This window comes from Penicillium hordei (assembly GCF_028827395.1).
Source record: "Penicillium hordei strain IBT 12815 chromosome Unknown utg000004l_segment0_segment0, whole genome shotgun sequence".
NCBI classification, from domain to species: Eukaryota; Fungi; Ascomycota; class Eurotiomycetes; order Eurotiales; family Aspergillaceae; genus Penicillium; species Penicillium hordei.
This window is the reverse complement of record NW_026623145.1, coordinates 1,017,958-1,033,193: the sequence shown is the minus strand read 5'-3', so window position 1 is coordinate 1,033,193 and position 15,236 is coordinate 1,017,958. Positions and strand designations below refer to the sequence as shown.

The window sequence follows — 15,236 nt, the reverse complement described above, 5'->3', positions numbered from 1 at the left end:
TTGCTTGGTCTTTTAATAAGTTGCTGTACACTTGGGATTTTTTTAATATTAACGTCCAATCTCTCATTTGGAAGTCATTAGCTATGCCTTCTCAAGTGGCAACATGTCTGCGCCTCGCGCGTCAGTTCTCGGCCAATCCAGCCCAGGTAAGTAATTTGCCTATGGCTCATATCGCCCATATCGCTTTTTGAGTCGCGAAGACTGACATGTTTTGCCTTTTACCAGCACCAACGTTTCATGGCCCGCGCATTCTCCAGCAGTGTCCGCCGAAGTGAGATCAACAAGGTTTACCCCTCCGCCGAAGTAGCAGTCAAGGACATGAAGTCCAACTCGACTCTGCTCGCCGGTGGATTCGGGTTGTCTGGTGTACCTGACTCACTGATCAACGCCGTCCTGGCGAACCCCTCAATCACTGGCCTGACCGTGGCCAGTAACAACGCCGGTGTGGACGGATCTGGTCTCGGTCTGCTCCTCAAGTCCAAGCAGATCAAGAAGATGATTGCTTCTTACGTGGGCGAGAACAAGACCTTCGAGCGCATGTACCTCACTGGTGAGATCGAGTTGGAGCTCACTCCCCAGGGAACTCTCGCTGAGCGGTGCCGTTCCGGTGGTGCGGGAATCCCCGCGTTCTACACACCTGCCGCCTTCGGTACCGTGGTGCAGACCGGTGCGGTGCCCCTGCGACACAATGCCGACGGCACAGTCGCAAAGTTCAGTGAGCCGCGTGACACCAAGGTGTTCGATGGCAAGAGCTACGTCATGGAGGAGTCGATCAAGGGTGACTACGCTTTCGTCAAGGCCTGGAAGGCCGACAAGCTTGGTAACTGCCAGTTCCGCTACGCGGCCGCCAACTTCAACGGTGCCATGGGCCGTAACGCCAAGATGACCATCGTCGAGGCTGAGCACATCGTCGAGCCCGGCGAGATCGATCCCGCTGCCGTCCACCTGCCCGGTATCTATGTCAAGCGTGTTATCCAGACCACCACCCCCAAGCAAATTGAGAAGTTCACCTTCGCCAAGGAGGAGGGCGCTGATACCTCTGCTCTCGGTAAGGGTGATACCGCCAACAAGCGCGAGCGTATCGTCCGCCGTGCCGCTAAGGAGTTCAAGAACGGCATGTACGCCAACCTCGGTATTGGTATGCCCATGCTTGCTCCTAGCTTCGTCGACCCCTCCGTCGAGGTGACCCTGCAGTCTGAGAACGGTATTCTCGGTCTCGGCCCTTACCCCAAGCAGGGTGAGGAGGACGCCGATCTTATCAACGCCGGCAAGGAAACCGTCACTCTCAAACCCGGCGCCAGCTGCTTCGGCAGCGACGAGTCCTTTGGCATGATCCGCTCCGGCCGTATCGATCTGACCATCCTAGGTGCCATGCAGGTCAGCGCCAAGGGTGACCTGGCCAACTGTACGTCTTTCCCATGCTTCTTCCGTTTTATGCATATAACTAACATTCTCTCGTAGGGATGCTCCCCGGTAAGATCAAGGGCTTCGGCGGTGCCATGGACTTGGTCTCCAACCCATCCGCCACCAAGGTCGTCGTGACCATGGAACACACCGACAAGAAGGGTAACGCCAAGATTGTCAAGAACTGCGAGTTCCCTCTGACTGGCCCCGCTTGCGTCAGCCGTATCATCACTGACCTTTGCGTCTTCGACGTTGACTTCTCCCACGGCCTGACTCTTATTGAGATTGCCGACGGTGTCACCGTCGAGGAGGTCCAGGCTAAGACCGATGCCCCCTTCAAGGTCGCCGATGACCTGAAGCCCATGCTATAAGTTTGCATGCAAATTCTATGATTCTTCAAGCGTTTTGTATATAGCAATTAGGAGTTAGATTGTTTCAAAATTCATTCCCATGGACATATCCTGGATGTGCATCAAGACGAACATGTTTCTGAACAAATCTCGTACATTTGAGTAGAAAATATAGTAGGTATACAATAATAAAACACAAAAAAACAAGAGAGAAAAAGGTATTGGTACAAGTCATGCAACCCATTAAACAAAAAACCCCATAATGCTGACCCAAATCCAGTGAGACAACGATAAATCAAGTTTTCCCAAGTTTTCCGTGTCAAAAAATCAAAGTCTATATATACACCAAAAACAGAAGCATCACGTCAAGCGGATAATACCAGCCAACCTCTTTTTCAACCGGCCAAGCCAATCGCGGTTCGGCGCCTCCGCAAACTCACGTACGACATTGTCATAGTGGTCTGGGTTACTGGCTGGTCGGCGCAGTTTCTCCGGCATGGGATACTTGCGCGCGTAGCGGTTGTTCAGCAGCGATTCGAGTGCATCCACGGAGGACTCGGAAATTGCTGGTCTGGACTTGACTGCTGGCTGGAGACGAGACTCAATGTAGGATTGGACGGAGACTGAGGCTGGGCGGACTGCATCCGAAGGCCAGTGCTTGAGGAGGTGTGTGAGGCGGCTTTGGAGGGAGCGCGGGCTAAGGGTCTAGATGGTTTGTTAGGAGATTGTTTGGGATTGAACGTGGGGAGCGCTTGTCGATGATGTTATATGGAACAATTTGAATGTTGGGTAAGATACTCACGGGTGCTTTAGCCATGGTGGACAAGAGATATCCCAAGATAATTGTGGTATAGGGGAAGGATCTTCCTTTGAAAGTTGAGGCGAAGACGGGAACAGTCTATTTTGGCCTGGCGCATCAGGCATCATCAGCCACATCCATTCCTGTTGCCTTCTTCATCAACCCCGACATCTTCCCATCCCCTTGTACTCTTGTTATATCATTTTTGCTTTCCAACCTAACTTGTTTCTGTCTCATTTTCCTTTCTGATTCTATTCCGGGTCGCTTCCCGCTCAGCTCGCCATGAGCTCGCAGCGCTATTCACGGGTACGCAATCCCCCGCTGATCCCCTATCAGAACAAGCCCTCCCCGGATGGGATCTCTCGACAAGACACTGACCACTATATGTATAGGTAAATGCCCAAGATGAAGAGGAAGAACCACATTCCTATCCGCTGAACGCGCGACCCGAACACAGCAACTCTTCGCCTTCATCTTTCCGTTCCGGGTCCCGCTCGTCGTCCCCATCGTCGAGGCGGCTATTACACAACGATCCACAGCACAACGATGATGATCAGACACTGGCCGATGCCTTTGGCGACGAAGACGAGTCCGATGATGATAATGAGCCGGATGATAGACAGCGCTTGATGCGAGCTGACCCCGACTTCCGAGCTCCCCCGGATAATGGCCCTACCGCCACGGCGTCCTCGTCGGAGTCAAGGGTCGATGTACAGGATCCGACTCAACCGGGGCTTCTCAGACGGCCGACGATTTTACCGAGTTTCACAGCACCGACTTCTGGAGGCAGTCGGCAGATCGCCTCATCGAATGATGGAGTCTTCGCCAATCTTGCCGCCAAGCCGGAACGGGGCGAGAAGAATGATGATCTTCCTCCTGTAAGTTGATATTCGAGTGTTTTGTGATATAACTGAAAGACTTGTGTGTACTGATATCTCATTTAGTCATACGAAGAAGCCGCCGCTGATGCGACACCCCCATACTGGGAGACCACGATTGTGGCTCCAGGTATCTCGTCCGACGAGGTCTATGTCGATGGACTGCCTGTTGGATCCGTTTTCTCATTTGTCTGGAACGCCATGATCTCAATGTCATTCCAGCTTGTTGGCTTCTTGCTGACCTATCTCCTCCACACTACCCATGCTGCAAAGAACGGCAGCCGAGCGGGCCTCGGTCTTACTCTGGTTCAATACGGCTTCTACATGAAAGGCGGCAGCGACAGTTCGAGCTCGGACCCTGGAAGCTCTGAATATGTTCCTCCACCTGACCCCAACAGCCACAACTTCGACCCTAACTCGGTTAATGAGGGCGGGAGCAGTGGAGGGAACGGTGCCATATCTGGCATCACCACCAGTGAATGGATCTCATATATTCTCATGATTGTTGGTTGGTTCATTTTGATCCGTGCGGTCAGTGACTTCCTGCGGGCACGACGTCATGAACAGCTTGTGTTGCAGAGCCCGGATCGTGGTCTGGGTGTACCAGTCATTGCAGAAGGTGAACGGTCCGAGACTGTTGTCTAATATTGGGTATACATGGGATTTTCACTTGGTTTTTTTTTCTTTTTCTGGGACCTGGACATGGACATGGAAATGTCTGGCGTTGCAGCATGGAGTTTCTGTTTTGTATCGACACCCCCCCAGGAGTACTGCCTCCGGATTGCATTCCTTCGGTTTTTCTTTTCCTTTTTTTTTTTATTCAGACCATTCTACTTCTACTTTTATTTCTGGCCGTGTAGCTATTCTGATGATACCAAATATATGAACAATGAACAACAATAGCAGTTGGCATATTTTGGTAGTAAGAAGCTCAATACTCTTAAGTTGACTCTTCCAGAATGCCGCTAACTACATCAGCAGCTTCTACAACCACCGCCACAGTTTCCTCTAATATTTCCTGTATACTCAAAGCCCTCAGCCTCTTCCCCCACAATATCCACTGCTCCCGTGTCAGCCCACCTCTCAGCCACAGCTCCGTCTTATCATACCGCCCAGTGCCGCTGCTCCTCATAGTCCGCCTCCCATAATATCCGGCCCCCATCTCGCATCCAGGTCGCTGCTACCTAGACATCCAGCGCCCACAACTGCTCCGACGACATCCTATGCCCTTTTTGTGGGCATGACTGAGGTCCATCGCGCTCTAGCACGTCGCGGCATGCAAAGAAAACCCATATAGGAGGCACGTTGCCTTTACCTTTAGTCATGTTCAGAAGCGCAGCTGAGAATACGCAGAAGCGGAGAAAATACTCTCCACCACTGCTACTTAACGTACTAATAGTAGAGTTACCCGCACTCGAATCACGCACCCCGTCCCAATTACGCCAGGCCTCGAGGATATCATGCACGTCGCGCCACTGCGCGCTGAACCGCAGCAGTATCTACCAGTATAGCTTTCCGTCGGCCTCGATGTAGCTACTGGCATTGGATCTTGCGCGTTCGTTAGGCTGCGTTGGCGGGTGTGCGTGGAGGGAAAGGTGAGGGTTATGTGAAGTTGGAGAGGTGGCGACAGCTGTAGAGAAGGCGTCCCAGAGTTCCCAGAGCGCGTGGGCCGGATCTGAAGAAATAGTCACCGAGTTAACAAGATTGGCCGCTGTCTCGGCTGGTGTTGGCGGCGGGGAATGGTTGCTAGGGGTGAGAAGGGTTTGGATTGGCCTCGAGAAGGGTTTTGGGGGGTTGCTGCCCGGTATATCCAATATAGTTGTCGTTTAAGATGAGGTGGATTTCTGTCAGTCATAGGCGTCTTTGAGGCGTTTGGCGACTATTTCTGGCCCCAACAGCGGTTATCCTGGACGTCAATTGCAGTGAGTTTGGATTCTACCAACAATATTGCAAGTCGTAAGTTGTAGGGAGTAGATCCCAACGTAATCAAGGCCCAAGGGGTGATGCCCACGCGTACTGCGCCACGATAGGCAGCATTATATCCTTGTTCCTTGCACTTGCGTCCCTTCATGTCTTGCCTGCGCAACTTCACCCCACTGATGAACAGAAATCAGAAAAGCGAACAGAATAGAATTCAGAAATAAACCAGGCGCCCCTTCCGGCGGAACGACCAACTCCGCCCACTACCGAGTGCCCCATTGTTTATTTGCCAACCTCAACTCAACATAACCTCAGTCTTTCGATATTTTACCTGCGTTTCTTATCGGGGTGGATCGCGGCCTTGTCCGCAATGTCTACCGTTTCCCAGGGCCCCGTCGAGGCACGATCACTGTCATCGGTCACCAATATCGCATCGAATCCCCCCGCCTACCCACGAAATCCCACCCACGAGAAACACGAACCACTCTCTCTATACATTGTGCGTGTACCGGGAAGCAAAGGTATGAATAAATTCCACAATATTGACATTCTGCTCTCTGTCTTTCGCTCTCGAAAGTCCCATACCTGCGCAGTATCGTGCTTTAACAACCAAATGAAGATAAACCATAACTGACTGCTGTTTAATATGCAGACATATTCCTCTCACCTCTCAAACCACCGACGAAATCCAGTGTCTCCGCGGAGGCAATCAACGCCTCCCTTTACTATCTCCATGTCGCGACTCCCGACGATGATACCCTGCTCCAGGAAGTGGAGGAAGAGCGCGAAGAGCAGGCCCAATTGCGCAAGGAGCGTCTTGAGGAAGCGGGCGCCGACGACCCGGCACAACGTGAGTTCGCGCGGCTGAACAATGTGCGCCGGAAACCAGTTGGTGGAGGAGGGGACCCCAACCCCGAGCCTTTGCTGGCACCGCCTCAACAGGATGCCACTGCTCCCCCCGCCTTACCTTCACGTCCAATCCCTGTGCTGCAGGATGGTATTGCTTCTCCGGCCTTACCGCCACGTCCAATTCCAATGTCGCAGGATGCCACTGCTTCTCCGACCTTGCCACCACGGCCAATCCATATGCCGCAGGTTACCGCGGAGAATGTATCTTTCTCTGGGACTCCAGTCGCCAACATACAGCCCCCTTTGAATAATAATATCCCTAGAGGGGTACCGGTAGAATCGGGTGGTAAGAGCGGTGGGCCGCGGCGACCTTTGCCTCCCTTGCCGCCTGGTGAAGAGCCATGGGCCAATTCTGCAACAGGCGAAGACCCGTCTAAAAGGACATCCCGATGGAGCGCATTTACCGAACAATTGCAAACCCGGGGAGAGAACTGGAAGGAGAAGTATGAAGCAAAGTACGAGGCACTGTCGGCTGGCCGTCATAGCCTTGACTCTTCTAGGCCGCAATTTCGGCCTCGTTCTTCGCATAACCGTACCGGATCACCATTGGGAAGCCCCGGGCAATCTCCTAACCGACATCGAAACGCACATGGTAACCCTCCTAGCAATGCTGGTTTTCATATCACGCTCATTCGGCGTGATCCCACGTCTGGTACACAATGGAATGTGGCAACTATATCAACCCCCCGAATGGACCGCAACACCGTCGATATCGAGATTTCCACGCCAGGATATAATAGGTTCGCAGGCTCAAATGAGATGCCTTCATTATCCAGCCTGGCAGCCAATATCCCGACGGGAATCGGACGCCTACCTAACTCTGCCATTGCCCAGTCCTTAGCCACTGAGCAATCAAAGAAGCAGCCAACCGGCCCACGCAAGTTCCACCGCCAACTCTGCGTATCAAAGCCATTCGACGACTCCGTTGCTGCAGATGGCAGCAACGGCCACACCCCAGATGGCCCATCCAAGCTAAAAAGCGGTTACTACGTCTTCACTTCTCCCTGGAATGGCACATGTACCTTTACAAACAGCGTGAACGGTCGAAGCCTCAAATGCAAACACATGATTCCGACACCCGGCGGCTTCATTCCCCCCAACGGCGAAGCAGAAGCACCCCCCGCCGTAACTGTGGCCGAGCTCCGTTTCAACACCCCCTTCCAAGCAGCAAATCTCCACTCGCACGCCCACCATGCAACCCACAAACCCCACCCAAACCACCTGTCCCCCTTCACGCAAAGCCAAATCCAAACACAGTCCCTCCCCCGCCTCAACGACAACCCAAACGACAACACCTCCGACGGAGGACCACTCGAACCATCCTCCTCCAACAACAGCTACACATCCGCAAAGCGCAACTCCCTCTCCCAGCTCCTAAACCCAAACACCTATTCCCGGCCGCGGGCGCACACAGGTCCAGGCTCAAACCCTCCACCTCTCCCCGCCTCAACCCCCACAGCCTCGCGCACAAACCTCAGCCCCTCAACTCTCCTCCGCAGAACCTCTATGCGTGCGCAACGCTTCACGCGCCAGAGCCAATTCCACCACCGCAGTACGAGTAATAGTAGCGGTGGGGATCTGGATCATGATTCCGATGAGGATCGCTTGGATTTCTCGCTTGCTAGGGAGCCTGCCGGCGGTGGGTTAAGGGGGAAGAGTGCGAAACTGGGAAAGTTGGTCATTGAAGACGAGGGGATTAAAATGCTTGATCTGGTTGTTGCGGCTTGCATGGCTGTTTGGTGGAGAGGGTATTATTATTGAGATATATTGATCTTACCTAGTTTTAAGTCTTAGCCTTTTGTTTTGGTATTAAAAATCCTGGCTTGATTTGGGAGGTTTGTCTACTCTATAGTCGGTTTGATGACATCGCATACGAATGCATGAATTTCATTTCTTCTGATTCACTTCTTTATCCATATTTATGTTTCGTCTGGTCTAATTATCCCTTTGTCTTATATATACATTGGTGCTGTTTCCAAGGCTTGCAATGTATTGCTCATGATGGCTCGCGCAGTATCACTAAATAGCCCACTCATTCGTGCCATGCGTGCACTTTTGTACATTGCACCAGCACTGGCAGGGCTATCTATCCAAGGTACAGGATGACCTGCATGTAGTTCGGCCATGGAAAGGGGTGGTACAAGGCTGAATTTCTCTGCAGTTTTGCTTTTGATAGTCAAGGATCTTCACAGGTAGTTAACAGTGTACGATATAATCCAAGTTTACTCAAAGTCCACCTACGACCCGTGGAGAAGATGATATATCCACAAATTCCGTTGGGATAGCACGCATGTTGCATAGCCCTAAATTGCAGATCCGGTCCGTAAATAAAAAGAAAAGTGGATTCGCTGACAACGTCATTCGAAACCTGGCCGTTGGATTGGGGCACATGATTTGCACTTCCGAAAAGCGTAGGACCAATCACATGGCACCGGAAGACCCACACCTGTATAGCCTCGAAATCGGATCTCGAAAGGGGAAAAAAAATGGGTAGCTTCTCTTTGATTGAGCGTGTCATCCTTAGTGCAGGGGCCATGCTAATCTTCTCTGTATATTTTCATTTGACCATATGCCCCGAAGGGCGATAGGATATCCTTAAAGTTCAATATAACCTCACTTCTTGGCAGAAGGTTACCGCCTAGGGACCTTCCTATTTGGGTAGGTGCTGTCAGGTGGCAGGCACGTGGCTTGGCACGTGGCCGAGTTCCTTTGTCTACAACTCCCCGGTATATCTGGTGGAGGGTAATTCAATTATGATGGCGGAGTTGGAAACAAGAGGGGATATTAACTAGCTAGCATCTCATACAGCGACAGAGATGTACAGCCAAAACCTTATAGATATCGAGAGTGGAAGGTACAAAAGATAATGGATCTGAGTTATGTCGGTTTGAATGGATCCTTCTTGATAGAAACCTGAGGAGGGGGAGACTTGATTGACAATCTATGTATCTAGTGATGAACCTACTTAAAAGAGATGCAATGCACAGAGTAATGAAGTATCATATCCAACCAGAAACCACAACCAATAGCACCTTGAACTGTGGAAGTAGGGAAAGGATTCAGAAGGTCACACCAAAGGGAAATAGGAAACGCAGACACAGTCCAAAAGCTATGGAATCGGGCAAGAGCAGACCGCAGAACAAATAGAGATGAGAAAGTCGAGTTCGAGATAGCGCGGTTAATGAAAAAAAATGAAACGAAAAACCCCATGTAAATCGTCCCAGTCTTTTTTGTTTCTCTGAAGGTATCTCTTGGCTAAATTAGATCAACATGCAGGGCGCGATAGAAGACATCGGATTCAACACGCCGAACAACCAACAAGTCGAGGGAAAAGGCAGAAAGGAAACAAAAGGTATCAACGGTGATGCACGTCCATGCCGCGCTGCAGCGAGGATTCCAAGTCATTAGAGTTGTAACCACCGCCAGCGGTAGCCTCCTGAGGTCTAGGATCCTCGGTCTTCCAAGGACCCTGTTGGTTATCCGGAATGGGGATGTTAGTCTGCTGAGCGATCTGCTGCTGCTGGGCGGCGTGGGCCTGCGATTGCTGGCGGACGGTAGCGCGGAAGCGGATAACCTCGTCGAGGATCATCTTGCGCATGTCGGGAACTTCGTCGACGACCTCGAAGTGGAAGTCGAAGGTCGTGGGGCAGTTTGGCTCGTCAGAGGCATCGTGCCAGATGTGCAGGTAGGGGTGCTCGAGAGCCTCCTCGACGGAGATACGAGACGACGGATCGAAGGCCAACATGCGGTCCAACAGGTCCAACGCGTCGGGGTTGGCCTGAGGGAACAGCTGCTTGAAGGCGACCTTGGGCATGAAGGGCAGGTTGCGCACGTATTCTTGGGCGCGAGGGGAACCAATGCGTGCCAGGGTTTCTTCGTTTGGTGTGCCTAGGTAGTGCAGGATCTGGTTCAGCTGGTCGACGTAGTCGCGACCCTTGAAGAAGGGTCGGCCGCCGAGGAGCTCGGCGAGGATGCAGCCCACGGACCAGACGTCAACTGTAAATGTGGGGGTTAGCGGAGACTCTGCTTGCGTAGCAAGTTACGGTGTGGCGTTACATACTTGCTTTGGTATAGCTTTGGAAGCTCAACATGATCTCCGGCGCACGGTACCATCTGGTTGCGACGTACTCGGTCATGTAGCCTGCGTTCTCCTCCGGGTCAATGGAGAAACCACGAGCCAGGCCGAAGTCACAAATCTTGAGCTCGCAGTCGGCATTGACCAGCAGGTTACCGGGTTTGAGATCACGGTGCAGGACGTTGGCCGAGTGGATGTACTTGAGACCACAGAGGATCTGGTAGATGAAGGATTGGAAGTGGGCATCGGTCAACGGCTGGCCGGAGCGGATGATGGCAGCCAGATCACATTCCATCAACTCTGCAGGATTATCAGTCCAGCTCTATCCGATGTAGAACAGCAGAACAGCACGTACCCTCATAGAGATATGTTTCGTTAAAGTTGTCCGGTCGGGGAATATCCATATCGTACAGGCATGTGATCTGGAAGGTTGAGTTAGCGGGGACCAGGTATTGATAAGGATGAGCTGCGGCCTACATTGCGATGGCCACGGAAATGCTGAAGCAACTTGATCTCTCGCAAAGCCCGCTTGGCTAGGATCTTCTTACTGAAGACATTGGTGACCTTCTTGACAGCGACGCCCTCGCCGGTCTGCACGTTGGTTGCGGCGCTTGGGACTATCAGCACATGTGTATCTCCAGTATCCTCCAGTGTCTACGCTTGCTATCTGGAATACCTACCACACGATACCATAGGCTCCCTGACCAAGCTCCTTTGTCACATTGTATTGCTCGCTCACGATAAAGTCCTGGTTGAAAACCTTGAAGACCTTGCGACCTTGTAAATCAGCCATGGCGAGTTGTCGCGTCGTAGAGTCGTAGAATGTTAGAGGGAAGGCAAAGCGATGGAGGGAAATGGAATTAACGAGGGTCCAGGGTCTTAAAAAGCAAAAAAAGAGAAGTTGAAGGGAGAAAAAAAAGGGTGATGGGTCGAGAGAAGTGTGATGGGATTCAGCCCCGCAGTCCCCGCGGGTGATCCACGTAAAAAAGTGTTTAGTCCACTTTTTGGTTGTTTTGGTTGTTTTGGCGGTTTGGGTGGTTTGGGTGGTTTTGGTGGTCTTTTTTGAATGAAATTGGTTCAAAGAACAATTTCTAAAATTTAAAAAAAAAGGGAGATCTACTGTGGAAGCCTTGGGATTCTTGAATATCCAAGGATTGATATGAAAGGGTGAAAGGTGAAAATAGAGGGGATTTCTTTGTATACTATCTGCATACACTACATGTATCTAACTAGTTCCTACATACATATGTACCTAGTATCGAAGTATCTGCATACAGCTTCGAAACAACACAAAGAATGAAGAGCATGGCTGAAACCTGTCTTTGAGTGTTTCAGTGAAGTGGGCCGCTGTCAAGATGGATTTTGGTATTGCTTTCATATGTGATATTGCCCCTGTGCATAGCTACAGAGGTACTAGTAAAAAAATTCAAGGCGAGCATGCATGAAGACGCTCTAGCCTTGTAGGTTGGGTCGCAAGTGAGAACTGGAATGTACAACACTCGAAATTCATTTTATGCTTAGAGAATGTATGTTGTAGGTGGCAGATACGAAAAGAGAAAGCGGTCGATTCTGCCAATTCTGCCAATTCTGCCACTAGAGCCCGCCTGAGACCGGAAGGATCCGATGCAGCCCTGTATTACGTAATTATGTATGTTGTGCAAGAATTGATATCAACACTTGGGGGGGAGGAAACGAAGCAATCTCAAGACCTCTTTAGCCTCTTGTTTAAGCGCATGGAAGAGAGAAACTCCTCAGTCTTCCGCTCCCTCTTGCCCGAGCGCAGCTTATCAACTCCCAGCCGCTGCCCAGGGGGTTTGCAAAGGTCTATAAAGACCTTAGCCATCCGACACAGCTGCTTGGCGTCGATGAGCGCGTGATGGTTCTTGCCGGACAGAGGGTCCTCCTCGCCGAAAAGTAAGGGAAAGACTACAGGCAGTTTTAGAGGGAACGCCCTCCCTCGGTGGCAAGTCTTCCCTATTACTCTCTGCAAGTTGGCACAGAACTCGTGGTAGAGTAAACATGCATTCTCGTCACCGGGGAGAATGTCGTGGAAGCCTTCTTGCTGGAGCCATTCCCTTAAATAGTATAGGTCAAATCTTCATGAGGCCCAAGAGAGGAAGATTGTGCCCTTTGAAAGCCCCACTTCTTGGAATCTTTCGACCACCTGCTTGCGTTTAAGGTCCCCTCTTGGGTGAAGTTGGCCTGTATCTTTTGTTTCTGTGCCTTTTGCAGCCAAGTTTGCGGAGCAGGAAGGCGGTTTTCGGAAAACGAAGGCGCTCTCACCCGCTCGCTATAGCGAGGAAAGCAATCGAGCACCTTGTTTTCTTCCATATCGGCTAGGCCGATGTGTAGCACCTCCCGAGAAAAGAAAGTAAACTCGAGGTCAATGTTGACCACTTCGGAAGCCGGGATCTTAGGTTGACTTTCTATCCTCAGAATCTCTGCCATTGCCTCCGTTTCCGCGTGCCATTGGACCGAACTCTCCTTTTCGAACAGGCTTTTGAGCTCTTTCCTTTCCTCCTCGCCAGGGGGGGCCAGGTTTCCAGGTGAGGAAGTGTTTTTTTACAGTATTCAGACCCCTCCAACACAGTGCTGATGCAGGTTTTATTGCTGCAAAATCTCTGTTTGGCGTCCCTTTCCAGAAAATTTCGTCGCAAAAACTCGAAACGCCCGTGGCAGGGTGCACATCAGGATTTGAGCCCAATGTGGTCTCTCGCATGAACTCTGTAAAAAAACACCCGCCTCGAACGAGATTATTGCGCTCCGTGGGCACACCTTTGTGCCAAGCACTAATCCGCCAACGACCATTTCCGGCCCTGGGCACTTGAGGCCGAGGTGGAACAGGCCTTCAGATCGAGCAGCTAAAGTACGGGAATCAGCAATGAGGCACGAGACAGCAATATCTTGTATGTCTTACCTTCTCTGAGAATCTTTTGGTCTTTTGACAGACTGCCCAGCCACGCAACTGCCGATTCTGCGGTCGGTTCAACATCATCGGAATTCTCAACGTCGTACTCAGATTCACTGCTGTGATCTCCGTCTTCTTCGTCTTCTCCGTCCTCGGCACCATCTTCTTCATCCTCAGGATTCTCATTATCCTCGGCTTCACTCCCTTGGTCTCCATCTCTGGGTGCTTCTGTATCACCATCGGAGAGCGAATCGAAGACCTGTTATTCCTATTAGGTGCTGCTCAGACAGGGTTCAAGTAGGTTGTTCGACAACCTGCGTGTGGACATTTCCACCTGCCGTCCAGAAAGATCATCGTTGGGAGCTTGTCCCTTCCAGGTATTCTTTTCCCGTCCGCGTCTCTGAGAGGAATATCTGGCGATATCGGCCACGCCACAATGAAGGTATTATCTGCCTCAGGTTTACCATATGCCAGCTTCGAGTGTGCTCTCTCACCAGCCCAGTCCGAAAAAAAAAAAACTTTTACAATTTTCCTCATTCGCGCGCGGGCGGGGAACATCCCTTTGAGCTGGCTTTTTCTTGTCCCCATGGGCGGTCCTTCCATGGCGTATGGCATTGCTTTGATCGGTGAGTTCCATTTCGCACCCCATTTCTTCAGCCAAAGGACACAGCCATTCGGCTTTGTCATGCACATCTGCAGCATGCTTTTTAGCACTATGACTCGTGGCGAACTTCCCCTCACATTTGAGATCCGTTGCCCATGGGCAAGGGAATCCGGAGCTAGAAGTACCCTTATCACGATGAACCCTGGCCGCTTGCACTTTTGCAGCGTCTTTGGAAACAAAAATCTCAGTGCATCCGTTCTTATCTTTCAAGGGACAGGGATATCTGACTTCGTTATGCGCCCTCTGCGCATGCAAATTTGCATTCCCTTTCGACACATACGTGTTCTTATAGTCGAGATCCTTTGCACGTGGGCAAGGAAAGCTTGGTCGAGCTTCCTTATCAACATGGACATTCAAATTCCTCTGCGCGCGGGCAGGGCCATTTGATTTGCTTATGAACCCTCTCATGCTGTTTTGCATTCCTTTTCGAATTAAACGTCTGCTCGCATCCAAACTCCTCTGCACTAGGGCGCGGCAAAGGTTTTGTTTTGTTTTCTTTGTCAGCATGCCTTTTTGCATCTTTTTCCGAGCCAAACGTTAATTGGCAATCCACCTCATCTGCGCGTGGGCAGCGCCATTTGTCAACACCGTGCACATTCTTGGAATGCCTCTGTGCATTCGTTATCGAGTAAAACGTCTCCTTGCATTCGAGGTCGTCCGCGCGTGGGCATGGCAAAGGCTCTCTTTGGTCGTGCGCACTTGCAGCATGATCGTCTGCAACTTCTTCCGAGACGAAATTCTTGCGACAATTAAGTTCGTCTGCACGTGGGCATGGGAAGTGCCGGGCGTCCACCTCCTTAGCGTGTCTGATTGCATTCTTTTTATAGGGAAATGTTTTATCACACCCAAGTTCCGCTGCGAGCGGGCATAGATAAGACACCCCCTCCATCGTTGTGTTGGTTCAAACGGTCCAAAGAGATGAAAGTTTCAAGATCTCAGCAGAGCAAACAAGCAGCAGGATCACGTATATGAGACCTAATTGAGATATGGCTTGATTGAGATGAGGCTTAACTGAGATACGGCTTAATTGAGACGAGGTCTAACTGAGGCGAGGTTTAAATGAGGCGTTAGTGGGAGTAGTTGAAGGTGTTACAGCCTTAGCAGAACAAGTAGTAGGATGATCCTTATAAGATCTAAGATGAGGCCGAATTGAGATGCTGGTGAAGGTGGTTTAGAAGATAAAGATCTTGAGACCTCGACAAATCTAGTAGTAAGAATGACGACAGGATATCTATAACTCTAAAGTGAATGGACAAGCAAGAATGTATAGACCTATCTATCTAGCAATCTAGGAACGCAGAAAGAGGGAGAGTAAATGACCATATTTAT

General features: G+C 50.9%; 8 protein-coding genes across 8 annotated transcripts; 3 read left to right on the top strand and 5 right to left on the bottom strand.

Moving 5' to 3' along the window:
* Window positions 1–17: 17 nt before the first annotated feature.
* Window positions 18–1,878, top strand: N7537_007658 (3-oxoacid CoA-transferase). The gene is made up of 3 exons (XM_056898713.1): window positions 18–146; window positions 226–1,405; window positions 1,462–1,878. Exons 1-3 carry the CDS (start codon window positions 84–86, stop codon window positions 1,773–1,775), a joined length of 1,557 nt encoding a protein of 518 aa, XP_056750789.1. The 5' UTR covers window positions 18–83; the 3' UTR covers window positions 1,776–1,878.
* Window positions 1,879–2,114: 236 nt separating this feature from the next.
* On the bottom strand, window positions 2,115–2,571 carry N7537_007657 (ubiquinol-cytochrome c reductase complex assembly factor 2; the record flags this gene model as incomplete). Its single annotated transcript, XM_056898712.1, has 2 exons — window positions 2,115–2,459; window positions 2,557–2,571. The coding sequence occupies 2 exons, from the start codon at window positions 2,569–2,571 to the stop codon at window positions 2,115–2,117; spliced, it is 360 nt and encodes a 119-aa protein (XP_056750788.1).
* A 264-nt stretch (window positions 2,572–2,835) lies between these two features.
* Window positions 2,836–4,076, top strand: N7537_007656 (metal homeostatis BSD2 family protein; the record flags this gene model as incomplete). The annotated part of the gene is made up of 3 exons (XM_056898711.1): window positions 2,836–2,859; window positions 2,946–3,431; window positions 3,498–4,076. 3 exons carry the CDS (start codon window positions 2,836–2,838, stop codon window positions 4,074–4,076), a joined length of 1,089 nt encoding a protein of 362 aa, XP_056750787.1.
* A 539-nt stretch (window positions 4,077–4,615) lies between these two features.
* On the bottom strand, window positions 4,616–5,227 carry N7537_007655 (uncharacterized protein; the record flags this gene model as incomplete). The annotated part of the gene is made up of 2 exons (XM_056898710.1): window positions 4,616–4,913; window positions 4,935–5,227. Coding segments are annotated over 2 exons (591 nt in total), but the record flags the coding sequence as incomplete, so codon positions are not given.
* Window positions 5,228–5,721: 494 nt separating this feature from the next.
* On the top strand, window positions 5,722–8,848 carry N7537_007654 (uncharacterized protein; the record flags this gene model as incomplete). Its single annotated transcript, XM_056898709.1, has 3 exons — window positions 5,722–5,872; window positions 6,004–8,008; window positions 8,671–8,848. 3 exons carry the CDS (start codon window positions 5,722–5,724, stop codon window positions 8,846–8,848), a joined length of 2,334 nt encoding a protein of 777 aa, XP_056750785.1.
* Window positions 8,849–9,615: 767 nt separating this feature from the next.
* mpkA (mitogen-activated serine/threonine-protein kinase SLT2) lies at window positions 9,616–11,227 on the bottom strand (the record flags this gene model as incomplete). Its single annotated transcript, XM_056898708.1, has 5 exons — window positions 11,016–11,227; window positions 10,813–10,945; window positions 10,691–10,757; window positions 10,321–10,635; window positions 9,616–10,256 (listed from the first exon to the last, which is right to left on the bottom strand). Exons 1-5 carry the CDS (start codon window positions 11,126–11,128, stop codon window positions 9,616–9,618), a joined length of 1,269 nt encoding a protein of 422 aa, XP_056750784.1. The 5' UTR covers window positions 11,129–11,227.
* An 810-nt stretch (window positions 11,228–12,037) lies between these two features.
* N7537_007652 (Threonyl/alanyl tRNA synthetase SAD) lies at window positions 12,038–13,597 on the bottom strand (the record flags this gene model as incomplete). The annotated part of the gene is made up of 5 exons (XM_056898707.1): window positions 12,038–12,410; window positions 12,479–12,537; window positions 13,072–13,196; window positions 13,253–13,502; window positions 13,532–13,597. The coding sequence occupies 5 exons, from the start codon at window positions 13,595–13,597 to the stop codon at window positions 12,038–12,040; spliced, it is 873 nt and encodes a 290-aa protein (XP_056750783.1).
* A 650-nt stretch (window positions 13,598–14,247) lies between these two features.
* N7537_007651 (Threonyl/alanyl tRNA synthetase SAD) lies at window positions 14,248–14,796 on the bottom strand (the record flags this gene model as incomplete). Its single annotated transcript, XM_056898706.1, has 1 exon — window positions 14,248–14,796. One exon carries the CDS (start codon window positions 14,794–14,796, stop codon window positions 14,248–14,250), a length of 549 nt encoding a protein of 182 aa, XP_056750782.1.
* Between the last annotated feature and the right edge of the window lie 440 nt (window positions 14,797–15,236).

What these genes read in the sequence shown, in the direction of transcription:
- N7537_007658 (XM_056898713.1), top strand. Translation starts at nt 84, where the DNA reads ATGCCTTCTCAAGTGGCAACATGTCTGCGCCTCGCGCGTCAGTTCTCG. An exon ending in TCTCGGCCAATCCAGCCCAG is followed by an intron (nt 147 to 225) that starts GTAAGTAATTTG and finishes GCCTTTTACCAG; the next exon opens with CACCAACGTTTCATGGCCCG. An exon ending in CAAGGGTGACCTGGCCAACT is followed by an intron (nt 1,406 to 1,461) that starts GTACGTCTTTCC and finishes ATTCTCTCGTAG; the next exon opens with GGATGCTCCCCGGTAAGATC.